Source organism: Orycteropus afer, unplaced genomic scaffold (assembly GCF_000298275.1).
Source record: "Orycteropus afer afer isolate SDZICR_OR568_19922 unplaced genomic scaffold, OryAfe1.0 scaffold00136, whole genome shotgun sequence".
NCBI lineage: Eukaryota > Metazoa > Chordata > Mammalia > Tubulidentata > Orycteropodidae > Orycteropus > Orycteropus afer.
Window position 1 is genome coordinate 7,006,987 of NW_006921723.1, and position 15,270 is coordinate 7,022,256.

The window sequence follows — 15,270 nt, forward strand, 5'->3', positions numbered from 1 at the left end:
GAAAGGCCCCATGACTGGGGTGAGAACCAAGATATAGAGCTGGTGGCCAGCAGGCTGTGACTGCCGGGAGAAGATGGGGTACAGGAGGGCCTCCCAACTCCCAATGTCCAGCTCTGTCCTTGCCAGCAGGACAGCCTCTGGTCCAATACTTGGGACACACAAGCAAGCTGCTCCCAATGTCCAGGGCCCCACTGACTGCCTGTGGTATGTGGGTAGGGGGAGAGAGTAGGCAATGGAAGTGGTCACCCCCACACTGCCAGGAGCCAGTCCCTCTTGCCAAGGGAGGTGCCAGTGTGGGGACCAGAAGCTGCAGGCATGAGGATCCAAAGAAGCACCCCTCAAGTACCCCAGGGACAGCTGGGCCACACTTCCCATCTGACCATACCCAGGATCCCACTCCACCCCAGCAGTACTTGAAGAAGCCATGGGACCAGGGATGGAACCCCAGTCTCCATGGGTCTCCACCTAGGAACGTAAGTGACCAACTGGGGTCACGCCCCTTGGCTAGCCTAGGATGCCGGGTGAGGCTGGCCCAGGGCGGGCACTGGGCCTCAGGCAGCAGCAGCAGCCAGCTCCTTGGAGGAGATTTGGTTATAATCAAGTTGCTGGCAACCGCCTCTGTGGTTAGCAAGGGATCCAGCCGGAGCCGGGAGGAAAGCCACAAGAATGCACATGGCCTGTGCCGCAGGGAGGCAGCATCTGCCAGGCGAGGCTGCCCGGAGTGGAGTCTGTCCCCGAACAAACCTGAGGCTATTCACATAGCATTTCCGGGGGCAGGTGTCACCTGAGATGCCACCTCTGTTCTCATCACACAGGCCCTGGGGGTGCCGGCAGTGGTTCCACCTTGAGGGGACTCCTTTCTGTCATTATGTATGAGGCCTGGGAGTGGTACACCCGGCACAGCACAGCTGGCTCCACCAAGAAGCAGGCACATGGGGGCTGACAGCACTGGGCAGCAGCTGTTCCCTCAGCATCCCCAAATGGAACACAGGAGCTGTCCCAAAAGCTCCGACAAAGCTAGGCCACACTGCAGAGGGCAATGCCTCCCCTCAACGCACACTCGATTTCCTCAGAAATAAACCACAACACTCAGGAATGACCCTGGCCTCAGTGTTCCCATGTGAGGTGCATCTCCCCTCCTGGGGCAAAGCCAGTCCTAGGGGTAGAGGACACCCAAGGGTGGCAGTGCCAGTTCTGGGGTCATCCACTGCAGGATGCCACCCTGCCCAGCAGCACATGAGGGCAGGGTGGTACAGGGGAAGTGCAACTCTGTTCCCCTATCCCCCTGTCCCCCGGGCACCCCCTCCATCTCCCCACCTATCTGCCCCACACACTGTCCTGAACCCCGAGGCCAGCCTGCCTCACCTGAATAGGCTCTGCCCAAACACCACCAGGCTCCATTTAGCAGCTTTCACCCCCTCGCCCCTGAGCCAGCCTGCATTCCTGGGGGCTCTGTTTATTTGTGTTAACAACACCACCGCATTCCCGCTCAGGACACTTAATAGGAACCAGAAGCCCTTCTGGCAGGACCTGCAGGCACACAAGGGGGTGCAAAGCCCGGCTCAGGGGAGCCAGGCTGAGCAGGCACCATGGGCCAAAGATGGGCCCAGGAAGCTGGTGGCAGGACTATAAGGAAAGGGACGGCCAAATCAGCCCTGCCAGATATGTCCCTGAGATGGGACTGAGATGAGCAGGTGTTGGGCTCGGAGGAGCCCAGCAGTGAGGTCATAAGCAGGGGTGCAGTGAGAGGGAGGCCAGCTCCTGAGCAGCCTTGCACTCTCCTGAGCCTGGCCTCTCTCCGCTCTGCCCTACAATCTTTGTAACATTCCAGATGCTCCCAAGCTGTGCACAGCAGGAAGCCAAACACAGTGTCATCATGTATATCCTGTGATGTGGATTCCCAGAAAGCTGAGCAAGGAAGATTCTCCAGCACTGGGCTGTGAAATTCAGGGACAAACCAGCCAGTGCCCCAGGGCAGGGGTGACATCTCCAGGTTCCTGGAGTCACTGTGCAACCTGGCCACAGTACACATCCCAGCAACCCCTGTATGGACTATAGAGGGGGGCTCACATCTGGCGACAGCCCTCACATCAGGACCAAGCCCTGAAGCACAGCTGAAAGCATCCATCAGAAGACAGGGCATAGGAGTTTGCTTCTAAATGGAGGTATAAGACCTGCTCCATTCTGTACAAACATCCCTCAACTGTGGACCGATATGTTCCCACAAATTGGGCTCTTACCATAAGCTCCATTTTGTCTTTTATGGTTTTTTTTTTGTTTGTTTGTTTTGTTTTGTTTTTTAGTATTATTTAAGTAACATTTTCTCAGTTAAAAAAAAAAAAAAAAATCCTGGATTGAGAAGTCTTGCTCATCAACACCATTTTAAGGAAAGAAAGACTGTCCAACATTCCTGCCCCTTCCTGACTTTAGGTTCTTTTCTCTACCAGAGTCTAACTTAGGTCTTTGCCCATATCCAGATCAGAAGCATTTTCGTCTAGTTGGGGACACAATGACTTCCCCATTTCACAAATTGTGGATCATGCCACTTCAGTCAGGTTACCTGTAGGTGCTCATAGAGCTGGGTGGTAATTCTACCATCTGCCAGCAGGAGTCACTGCTAATCAGGAGACTTGTTATGAAGAGTCAAAGAAACTGAGGGCCACACTTGAATAGAAAATGAGAAATTCTAGAAATCGAATTCCCTACAGGGTCAAGGACCTGCTCTGTCAGCACCAGCTTATCCTTGGCTCCTGGAGGGGCTGTGTTCCAGACAAAGGAAGGGTACCATTTTGGGGATCTGGAGGCATAACCTGAGGCCTGGGCATGCCACAATGCCAAGCATTAGGTGCAGCCAAGTGACAGGAAGGAGGCAGTAGGTAGGTACTAGTTGCTGGAGACCCGAGGGGCAGCTTAGGTGGCAGGGCCCTAGTCTCCAAGCCCCAGCATGCCACCAACCCAGGCTCCTGAGCCAAGGGCTATGCTGTGTCGGGGAGGTTCAGCCAGCAAAGGGCAATTGAACCACATGGTATCAAGCCCACCAACCATTCTGTCAAATCTCAGAGCCCAGCCAGTAGTTTGGGGCTGGCTGAGGGGAAGATCTAGTTCCCATGGTTGAGTGAGGTTTTGTAATCCCTGTCTTGAAGCTGGCTTGGTTGCTAGGTCCCTAGAACCTCACACCATGCTTGGTCAGCAGTCACCGCAGCCCTTCCTTCTAGGAAACCCTTGGTTGGGGACAGGGCCAGGATAGCAGACAGCATGTGGTAACCTGGGCTCTGCCCCTTCCCTCAACCAGCATACCCTCACACCCCTCCCCACAAGGCAGTCCACAGGTGCACCTACTGCTTGCTCTCCTCCCTTGCATTCTGCCCACCCTCTACCCTCCAAAGGGGCCTCCATGCTGTACAAGGGGCATTGTCCATGGCAGCTCACATAAAGGGTGTCCCTTGGAGGTTTGGAAATGGTGGCCCTCCCCATGCATCATGGGGCTTGCACCTAGGGTGGCACCAGGCCTGACAACAGCCTGCACACCTGCCCAACAGGCCTTCTCTCCTCAATTCCAGCCAAAGAAGCCACCAGGCAGGACAGCTCCCAGCACAGCTGGGAGGCCAGAGAACCACACAGAGGAGAAGAGTAGCTCTGTCCCATGCCCTGCACCCTGGCAAGGCTAACCGCTCCCAGCTCTCACCTTCCCACAATTCACCTGCACTGTGCTGCACTGGCCAGGACAGCCTGCACTCAGCAGGAGCAGGGCATTTTAACAAGGTGACAGGTGACATGTAACCTTTCCCAGAGGGGGCCCAGTGAGCCCTCAGGGGACACTAGGCACTTCTATAGGCAAGTGGACAGCAATAGAGCCTGGCCAGCATTGGACAGAGCTTTGGGGCAGCCAGACAGAATGCCAGCCTCGGCACTCCCAGGGGACATGCCCACCCCAATCCCCGCACCACCAGCTCCCTTCCTTGCCAGCCTTCTTCAAAGAGGTCTCTGGATCCCCAGATCTCCGTAGGGCCGTCTTCTCTCTCACTGTGCTCCACTCTTTCAGATCATTTAGGGAATGACCTTGTCCATCATTTGGACAGTTGCTATGGATCGAATTATGTCCCCAAAAGATACATGTTGTAAATCCTAACCCCTGGAGATTTGCTCCCACAAAGATTTCATCCTAGGAAACCCTATGGGGGCAATTCTGAGTGGCACATGGCAACATCATAACCTGTGTGACCCCGTTTGACGATAGGACTTTCTTTGCTCTGTTAATAAGGCCCAGTGTAGGGTATGTCTTAAATCAGTCACATTTGAGATCTAAAGAGGAGATGAGGGACAGAGAAGGAAGCATAAACAGAGGGGGTGATGCAGACCACATGAAGATTGAAAAGGAACCGAGGGACAGAAGCTGAAAAGACAAGGATCTTCCTCAGAGCTGACAGAGAGCGAGCCCTCCCCTAGAGCTGGCGCTCTCAATTCAGACAGCTAGCCTTCTAAACTATGAGAGAATAAATTTCTGTTTCTTACAGCCCCCCACCTGTGGTATTTCTGTTATAGCAGCACTGTTGAGTCATTTCTTACTCATGTCGACCCCTCCTTGGGTTGCCGAGGCGGTATCTCTATGGAAGAAGATTGCCCAGTGTTCCTTACGAAGAGTGGCTGGTAGGTTTGAACTGACAGCCTTCTTGTTAGGAGTCAAATGCCTTAGGCACTACACTACCAGAGCTCCCATTAGGAGACTAAGACCATGGTTACCATCAGCACCCATCAGAGTGTAAGTTCTGGAAGGCCAGCCCTTTTGTTCCGGACTTTATTCCCCAAGCTGAGCAGCACCAGTGGTAGTGAGGCACCAGCCAGCCTTCAAGACACGAGTGCTCCGGGAACCCCAGGCTCTCCTTTAGCACCTCAGTACCTGTCTCATCAAATCCCTGCCCCCCACACCTACCCCACCCACATCCCACCTACTGCTCAGTCCCATTGGCCCTGATCTGACTCTCCACACCACCTCTGATCCCCATGGTCACCATCCTCTTCTCTGGTGGACCCTGCTCATGTCTGTGCTGGCCAGGCCTCCATCTGCCCTTGCCCTTCCTGAGGGGTTTCTATGCTCAGACCAGTCTGTCACCACTCTGAACTCCCTGAGTGAGGCGTGGCCTTTCCAACACGCCCAGCTCAGTGCTGACAGCCTTCCCGAGGCAGCTGACCTCTTGACTTGTCAGCCCACACCTCTGGGACCCCGGACTCAGGCCCCTCCCATGCACAGCAGCTCAGGTGGTCTAGTTGAGTGGAGGCTGACACATCTAGGGAGGGAACAGAGGCCACTCTCCTCATCAGTCTTGTCCTGCCTGCTAGGCTCAGGCCACCCCAAGGGCCCCTCCAAGGCCAGGAAGCCTGCTCCTTTCACCAAGCTGCAGCTATTTCCAGTTTTGTGGGGCTCATAAAGTGTTCAAAGACACCTTGGTAGCTCAGGAAGTGTTCAAAGACACTTTGCTGCTCAGTGCTCAGGACTTATCTCACAGACAGTCTCACATTCTCCATATTTCTGCTGCAGCCCTGGCTCTCAGGGGCCCCCTCCAATGCTGCTACCAGTGGCCTCCCCAGGATCTCCCTTCCATGCATGGGAACTGAGGATGACACCAAATGGCAGCACGGCAGGCTGTAGGGCCAAGCGGGACCTCCTTGTCTAGTCCTTCAGGGCCCTGGCATGAACCCCAGGTCCAGGGCACATCCAGGTTGGGCAAAGCTGGGTTAGCAAGCAGGGCTGGGGAGAGCAGGGCAGGCAGGGAGCATCAGGCCAAGATGGGGAGAGATGCTGACAGCAGGGTTCCCCCCAAAGGCCTCTCAAGACCACGCAGGAGGAGAGCAGAGAGTCCCTCTTGCCCCAGTGACCAATCCAGACACTGTGCCTGGACAGTCCCTCAACAGCTGGGCCGGCAACATCCAAGGTCCCTAAGACCATCCCTGGACAATGCCACCCAGGAAACAGCTTTGTATGTCAAGGCCAGGCTCTAGAAGGTCAGATGGGCCAGCCTCTAGGATCATGGCTGATGTCATGATGTCATGTTCACTCAGAGGACTCCAAGGCCCAGGAGGAGCCCCTCAGTACAAAGGAGTTAGGGCCCTGGGAGCTGTTCACCTCTTGATGGTCTGCATGCTGGGGCTCTGCGAGATGTCACAGAAAACCAAAGTGGTCCTGTGGGACACATTGGCCACCCCACCAGGGTAGCCCCCACTTCACAGATATGGGGGAGAAAATGTCAGTTCAGGTCCCCCAGGGGATAGACTTGGGGTGGGACTGGAACTTGGGCTTCTGCCTAGTCCAGAGCTTCAGGAGATGACCTGGGAGGGCACCTGGCCATGGAGTCCCTAAGGGCAGAACTCCACCCCCTTGGTGGGGGAGGCATCCTGTTCCTCCAGGGCCAGGCTAGCAGGATGGCCAGGGAGGGGGTGGGCTCAGGCCCAGGCCTGCCCACTTCTCATAGTGTCAGACTGATCACAAAGTCCTTCTTGTAAACTCTTACTTTTAAAAATTAAATCCCTTTTATTCCCACAAAATCATTTCAAAGGGAGAGGTAGAAAATGAAAAGGGGCGGATTGTCGGCCCTGCCCTCTCCTCCAACTCATTGTAGCTCTGCCAGTCATTCAAGGCCCCTCAAGCACCGCCTCCTCCTAGAGCTTCCAGGATTGCTCCTGAGGCCCCTGGACTCAGTCCTACCAGACAGTCCCTTGCTCTATACACATGTATAATACATCTGTGTAATGGGACAGTGTGACACCCCTGAGGCATCTCTCCATCCCATGCTTCCAGCACCTCTCAAATCCTCACTACAGGCTACTGGGGACAGTGCCTCCAGGCCTGTCCCTGCTCCCCAGCCACAGCTGGCCCGTGGGGAATAGGGGGCAGTGCACAGCTCCTACATTAATTCTTTCCATAAATGTTTGCTGAGGACCCACTGCAGTCCTGGCACAGGGGTACCACTGCGTCCCACCACACCCTACTCTCTCTCCCTGCTCTGTCCACTGGCTTGTTCCATCTTTTATATCTCAAAAGAGACTGACTCACGCTACACACCCTGCACTAATCCTGTCTCATTAACATAACGGAGACAACACATTCCCAAATAGGATTATAACCACAGGCATGGAGGTTAGGATTTCCATACATATTTGGAGGGCCCATAATTCAGTCCACAACATCCAGTTCCATGGAATCCTCCACCAAAAGCCAGCTTTGTGGGTCCTCAGAGTGAGAGGGCCCCATGGGACGAGCAGGGCTGACACACTCACAAGAATTCCTAAGAAGCTGGGAGTGTTGCAATAGGGGTAGCAGGGATGCCTGACCCAAGAAACAAGCTCACTCTCACCCATACCAGGCAGCTCAGGCCTGCAGGCAACTAGGACCTTGGGCAGCGAGGGACGCGCCTGCTCCAGAACCAGAGGAATTTTGCCCAGGTTGGACGATATGCAGGTCTCACCGAAATCTACAGATTTGGGACTTAGAGTGGATGCTGGGATGGGTTGAGACTCTTGAAGATGCTGGGATGGCATGAACATACTTGGCACGTGGGAAGGACCGAATTCCAGAGGGCTGTAGGGTGGACCGTTATGAACTGAATTATGTCCCTCAAAAAGACAGGTTGAAGTCCTACCCCTATACTTGTGAATGTAACCCTGTGTAGAAATGGGGGTTTTCCTTTGTTATGCTAATGAGATCATGCTAATGCAGGATGGGTCCTGTCCCATCCCCGTGATTGGTTGGTTTGGCTTCAGACCATTGTGACCCATGGGGTTTTCATTAGCTGCTTTTCGGGAGCAGGTCACCAGGGCTTTCTTCCTTGTTCATCTTCTCCTGCACAGAAGAAGATCCTACCACGGGTCCTACTTTTGAATAGTATCTTATAAAAAGAGTGGAACAGACTAAGGCACACACAGGAAGACAGACGGCATGTGAAGACAATTACAGCACGTGAAGACAATTACGTTCAACTAAGGCACACCAAGCTATGCCCAGGGCTACAGAAGCTGAAACAAACTAGAATATTTCCCTAGAGCCCACAGAGAGAGAGCGAGAGAAGGAACATGGGCTTGCTGACACCCAGAATTCAAACCGCTAGTCTCCAAAACCTGGAGACAATAGGTCCCTGTTCTTTTAAGCCACCCAGTACAGTGTTTTCTGTTATGGCAGTGCTGGGAACTAAGATATAACACAGCACACTCAGCCAACAAAGTGGGACCCCAGGGACTCACTCACCAACATCTGGACTGACTAGGTTGTGAAATCAGGGTAGTAAGTCACTACTAAGAAGCCGTTTTAATTCTCCTGGAATCCAGATTTCTGAGGTTCATGGAGTTGAGGTGACCCACCCAGGCCATTGCCCTGAGGTGTCCTTTTGAAACTTGAACCTTGAAGAAACCGGTTTCCTAAAGTCACCTTCAAGCCAAAAACCAAACCCATTCCCATGGTGTTGACTCTGAGTCTTATCGGCCCTAAGGACAGAGTAGAACTGCCCCATAGGTTTTCCAAGGCTACAAACCTTTACAGAAGTAGATTGTCATATCTATCTTTCTCCTACAGAGCGGCTGGTGAATTTGAACTGCCGACCTGTTGCTTAGCAGCCAAATGCTTTAAATACTATGCCGCCAGAGCTCCTGTAAGCAGCTTAAACCAAAAAAAAAAAAAAAAAAAAAAAAACCTCACTGGCATCAAGTCAATTCCAACTCATAGTGACCCCCTTTGCGTTTCCGAGGTGGTAAATATTTACAGAAGTCAATTGCCCAGTCTTCCTACTAGAGAGTGACTGACAGGTTTGAACCACCAACCAGCTGGTTAACAGTCAAATGCCTATAGGCACTACTCCACCAAAGCTCCTTGTAAGCAGCTTGTTGTTGTTGTTACGTGCCTATGTGCCGTGGAGTTGGACCCGACTCATAGTGACCCCTTCTTGGGTTTCAGGGGTAGTATCACTACGGAAGTAGATTGCCCCATCTTCCTTCTGAGGAGTGGCTGGTGGGTTTGAACCTCCAGCCTTCTGGTTAGCAGTCAAGTGCCTTAGGCACTATGCTACCAGAGCTCCCTGTAAGCAGCTTAGTGGAGACCATTTTGCCACAAGCACTGAGCCTTTTTTAGAGAATTATCTATGTGCAGGCAGTTTCCTGAAACAGGAATGCCAGGGTATGACTGGAAGCTATGATTTTAGGGTAAATTGTTATTATAAAAACACTCTTCTGGCTCTGTTTCCATGACAATGTTGATGGGGTGGGGTATAAGAGTCTTTGGAGGTTTTCTCATCTTCGGAAAATTTTTGACTCCCTAGTCAAAATGTCAAATCAATTGATGCATCTGAATTATTGGTGCTGGCAAAGAATGTTGACTATACCATGGGCTGCCAGAAGAACAAACACATCTGTCTTGGAAGAAGTACAGCCAGAAGGCGCCTTAGAAGCGAGGATGGCGAGACTTTGTGTCACGTACTTTAGACACACTATCAGGAGGGACCAGTCCCTGCAGAAGAACGTCATGCTTGGTAAAGCAGGGTCAGCAAAAAAGAGGAAGACCCTCCATGAGACGGACTGACACAGTGGCTGCTGCAATGGGCTCAGACACAGCACGACTGTGAGGATGGTGCAGGACTGGGCAGAGTTTTGTTCCATTGGACATTGCAGCCTAGAAAACCCTATTCTGTCACATGGGTCACTATGAGTCAGAACCAACCGGACAGCACTTAACAACAGCAACAAGTCAAAATTTAGCCTGATTTTCCAATCCTCCATTAAAAAACCAACTTGGAACCAACTCAATGACACCTAATAACAGCATATTAAATAATCTTCAATCAATTTCTATTATTGGCTTAACATGATTTTTATTTTAATACTACTATGGTTGTTAGATGCCATCAAGTTGATTTCAATTCATAGTAACCCATGTGATAGAATAGAACTACCCCCATAGGTGGGTTTGGTCCAACAACCTTTCAGTTAGCAGCCAACTGCTTAGAAGTTATACTACCAGAGCTCATATAAGTGACTGGCAACCTATCATAATGAAATAGCTTCTGGCGGCGCAGTGGTCAAAGCCACTTGGCTGTTCACCAAAAGGCCAGTGTTTCAAACCCACCAACTGCTCCTGGGAGAAAGATGAGGCAATTTGCTTCTGTACAGATTTACAACCTTGGAAACTCTATAGGGTAGTTCTGCTCTGTCCTATAGAGTCAGTATGAGTCAGAATCGAATCGATGGCAGTAGTTTTGGGTGGTTTAAAAAGTGCCAACTGCAGGACACTATTGTGAGGGCATTTGATCCTGAAACTCTAGAGTGGGTGTGTGGATGTTCTGGGCGCATACACTTCTTGCTCGGGGATACAGTAAGAAAGTGAAAGCGGCCCCTCCTGCTAAACACTCACAGTTATGGGTGAATTGTGTCCTCTAAAAACACACGTTGAAGTCCTAAACCCCAGCACTGTGAGCAAGACCTTTGAAGATGTTATTAGTTAAGTTATAAATTAACTTCTACGTTAAATTATAAATTAAGCCATAAAGTTGTAAGTTAAGGTCATTAGGGTAGGCTCTAGTCTCTTTATGATTGGCATCATTAAAAGAAAAGAAAGAGATACAGCGGAAGGCAGCCAGAGACTGATACAGCTGCAAGGTAAAGAACAACGCTTGAGGCTACCAGAAGCTGGGAGAGTTAAGGAAGAGTCTTCCCCAAGCCTTCAGAGAGCGCCTGGCCCTATGTTGTTGTTGTTATGTGCCGTGGAGTCAGACCTGACTCATGCGACCCCTCCTTGGGTTTCCGAGGTGGTATCACTACGGAAGTAGATTGCCCAACCTTCCTTCCAAGGAGTGGCTGGTGGGTTTGAACTGCCAGCCTTCTGGTTAGCAGTCAAGTGCCTTAGGCACTATGCTACCAGAGCTCCCGCATGGCCCTATAGACACCTGAATTGGAACTACTTGCTTCTAGAATTGTCAGACAATTCTTGTTGTTTAAAAGCCATTTGCGTTTCAAATACACATGGGTGTCAGGGCACCCATGGTGGACAGGTTTCAGTGGTTTCACACTGAAACAGACTAGACAGAAAGACCTGGTGATCTACTTCTAAAAACTAACCAATGGAAACCCTATGGATCACAACAGAGTATGGTCTGACTCATTTGCTTCAACACACCATGAGGAAGGATCAACTGCTAGAGGAGCACCTCATGTTTGACAAAGTGGAGGACCAACAAGGGAGACCTTTGGTGGGAAGGACTGACATAACGGCCACAAAATGGATTCAAACATGCTGGCAATCATGAGGGTGACTTAGGACCAGGCAACGTTTTGTTCTATCTTAAATAAGGTGGCTGTAAGTCGAGGCTAACTCAATGCCATCAATCTGTGTCTGTCTGTCTATCTGTCTATTTGTCTGCCTGGGATGTGGTACTTTGTCACAGCAGCCCCAGGACACACACAGGCTTGCACAGAAGAAAGCAGGCCAGCGTCAGCGAGGGCACAGGTGAGCTCACCTGCCCGACCGGTAAAAGCAGCCAGGAGGCAGCACTAGCACTGGTGCTCTGAGGGCCCAGAGCCCCAGGAAGCACACCCATTCCCAGAACATGGGCCAGCGTTCAGGAGGCCAAAGAGGAGGCAGGGGAGGCAATAGGACCTAAGCAGCCCACATGCATGGGCTGTGCAAACCATGCCTGGAGCTTTGGTGTTCGACTTTCAAACAACCTTTTAAAATAAGCAAATGCCACTGTCAATGTATCAGGGCTCTGAAAGCACAGGGGCGTGGCTTCAGTGGACAGAGGGGTGAGAGAGGGGGCGGGGCAGGAGGGGAACTCCTCCTGTGCTTCCAGAGGCCAGCAGTTCAATGCCACACTTAGCAGCCACTGTTGGTCATTGCAAAGGCCCTAAAGGCACCCTTCCCTCTCCATGGCACTCCCTCATCACCAACCAAGTCCTTCTCCCTTTCGGAAGCCTCAGTGACAGCCACCATCAGGGCATAGGAAAAGGCACAGACCACACCCTCACAGCAGGGGTCAGTATGAGTGAGGGTAGCCGTGCCCCCACCCCCAGGGCCACTCTTCTCCAAGAAGAACCTGCCCTGCTCCTCCCCCAGGGTCTGGAGCTGCCTTCTCCGGAGACCAGAGGTGCCAAGGCGAAGAAGCACCCCCTCAAAGTCCTCCAACCCTTCTGAGCCCCGGAGCAGCTGCAGACAGCTTTCTGTCTTGCAGGCAGCTCTGCATTCCTGCATCTGTTTCCACTTTCCACCAGAGAGGCTTCACGGGCAGTCGCCTGCTCCCCACGCAGCAAAGGGACATGTGAGCTGGGGGAGGGCCCCTTGGGGCTGGCCGGCCACCCTGCCATATGGCAGCAAGCTAACTGGGGGTGCACTTGGAGATGGTCCCCTCTCGAGGTTTGGGGTGGAAGGAAGGGGTGCTCTCCAGCTAGTGGGGGAGGAAGATGGGGAGAGAGCAGGCTTCCACTCTGGACAGAGCTCAGCCTAGTGTCTGCAGGCCAGGGGCATGACCCCAGACAGACACCCACAAAAAGGTGTGCCCTGTGCCCAGCACTTGTGTCCAGATCTGGCCAGGAGGGCAGCTGGAGCTGGGGAGGGACTGTCTCCAGTCCCCTCCATACCCTCCTGTCCTCAGCGGCCCTCCAGCCTTGACTCTTCCCCCTCTCCCTTTAACTCTCTCAGGCCACAGGACCAGTCTGTGACCCTGGGTGACTCCACTGAGTCCACTTACTGTGGCAGAGAGCCTGCAAGGTCAGAACCTGCTCCTTGAACCCCTAAACACCTGCCTAGGAGCCCTGGTGAGTTGCCTGCTAACCAAAAGGTTGGCAGTTCAAACCCACTAGCCATTCTGTAGGAGAAAAATGCAGCAGTCTACTTCCAAAAAGATTACAGCCTTGGAAACTCTATGGGACAGTTCTACTCTGTTCTATAGGGTCACTGTAGGCTGGAATTGACTAGACAGAACAGGTTTGGTTTGTTTTTTTTTTTTAACCACCTGCCATACCACCCTCTCAAGTTCCCTCAGTGCAAGGTGGGTGATGGGGGCCTGGGAATCTCATTTCTGTAGGCCTGGGGTGGACTCTCACTACCTCCTTACCATCCTCACCCCCGCCCAGCTGGGCCCAGCTCCCTAGAGTCCTAGGGGCACAGAGCCCGGCCCAGGCCACTGCATCCAGGGGGCCTCACCTGGCCAGGCTCCTCCCCAAGTTAGAGGCCCAGATGAGCTGATGCACTGGGCAACTTAGCCCAAGGAGCTGGCCTCAGGGAAGGCTGGGCAGCCCAGTGTCACACCAAACCAGGCTCTAGGCCCTGCTTATGGAATGTTCTCCCATCTGAGTTCTCAGCTTTCTCATCTGTCCATGGGCTGACAGCATCACCCTGGCAGGGCATGGTGAGGCCCTAGGATGGGCCTCCTGGTGGAAGGAGTTCAACGTACAACGTAACTGCTGTCATTGCCACTCTGAGCCAACCTCCCCCTGTGAGAGCCCAGCTAGGCCACCATGCAAGCAGTGCCAGGCCCTGGTTCTCCCTGGACCTGGCACACCTGAGGCCAGAAAGTCTGGGTGGGGATGGTCCCGGAGTTGAGGGGTGGAGTGAGCAGGAAGACATGCTTACCCAGGCAGGTCCTGCCGTCAGTGTGGAGCCGGAAGCCAGGCCTACATTCGCAAAGGTAGGAGCCTGGGGTGTTCACACACCTGTGCTGGCAGCCACCGTTGTGTACCTGGCACTCGTCCACATCTGGGCAAAAACAGCAGAACATTAACAGCAGGCCCACCTCACTCCACACCAGCCCGAGGGAAGTCAAGCCCACTGTGCAGGGGATGGTCCCACCATGCAAGGGGGTGGTCACCTGGCCACCTCATCAAGCACAGTGCTGGAGCCCAGGTATCTCCTGACATAGACCTTCTTTCTTGGGCCACACCTGCCATACTCCTGGAGGTCACATGCACACCCACCAGAGCCAGCTCAGGAGAGGAGATGAGCACTCAGCCCTGAGCTGCCCCATCCTCCCACTCTAGCCTGGCCTGCTTGGGCAGGCTCAGTGCTGATCCCAGGGAGGCCAGAAGGGGGGAGCAGCAGGCTGGAGCAGACCCAGGTGTATGAAAGCCCTCCCGGCCCAAGTTCAAGACTGAACTTGGGGCACACAGTGTTCTCCTAAGTCCATATCTAGAAAATGTTCTCTGGGGAGTGTTGGCTTCTCTTCTGGGGTCCACAAGCCCTAAAGGAGAACCGGATAATCCATGAAATCCCTGACCTAGGCCACGCGGAAACTCTAAGGGAGGAGAGGAGTGGTGCTGTGGTAGACTGGATCAAAAATAAGAACCAAACTCACTGCCATTGAGTTGATTCCAACTCGTAGTGACCCCCCCTTGGGTTTCTGTGGCGGTACCTCTATGGAAGTAGATTGCCCAATCTTCCTTCCAAGGAGTGGCTGATGAGTTTGAACCACCAGACTTCTGGTTAGTAGTCAGATGCCTTAGGCATTATGCCACCAGAGCTCCTTGGTGGACTGGATAGTGACCAAAAACAAACCCAGAGACCACCTGGAACCTCAGGATGTGGCCTTATTTGGAAATAGGCCTTTGCAGAGTTAATTAGTTAAGGATTAAGAGATGAGGTCATACTGAAAAAGAAAACGAAAATGTTCATGATATCATGATAAATGGAGAAAAAAATAAAGTTGTCAACAATTTCCTTCTACTTGGATCAACAGTCAATGTTCAGGGAAGCAGCAGTCAAGCGATCAAACAACATATTGCATTGTATAAATCTGCTGCAAAAGACCTCCTTAAAGTTTTAAAAAGCAAAGATGTCACTTTGATGGTTAAAGTGTTCTTGATTCAAGCCATGGTCTTTTCAATCACCTCATATACCATGGACTGCCAGAAGAATGAACAAATCCATCTTGGAAGAAGTACAGCTAGAATGCTTCTTGGAAGTGAGGATGGTAAGACATCGTCTTATGTACTTTGGTTATCAGGGAGGACTAGTCCTAGAGAAGGACATCATGCTTGGTAAAGCACAAAACTTAGTACTCACTGCCATCAAGTCAGATACGACTCATAGCAACCCGTCCCTGGGTTTCCGAGGCGGTGTCACTACGGAAGTAGATTGCCCAATCTTCCTTCCGAGGAATCACTGGTGGGTTTGAACTGCCAGCCTTCTGGTTAGCAGTCAAGTGCCTTAGGCACTACACCACCAGAGCTCCCTGATAAAGCACAGGGTCAGCAAAAAAGAGAAAGACTTTCAACAAGATGGACTGACACAGTAACTGCAACAATGGG

The 15,270-nt window shown here is 52.4% G+C and overlaps 1 protein-coding gene across 1 annotated transcript in view; it reads right to left on the reverse strand.

Annotated features, from left to right (window-relative positions):
- The window catches only part of MEGF6 (multiple EGF like domains 6), a 140,987-nt gene that overhangs the window by 27,169 nt on the left and 98,548 nt on the right, over positions 1-15,270 (reverse strand). Inside the window, exon 5 of the mRNA XM_007945523.1 lies at positions 13,601-13,723. Within this exon, the coding sequence (XP_007943714.1) occupies positions 13,601-13,723 (123 nt within the window). The remainder of the gene's footprint in view (positions 1-13,600; positions 13,724-15,270) is intronic.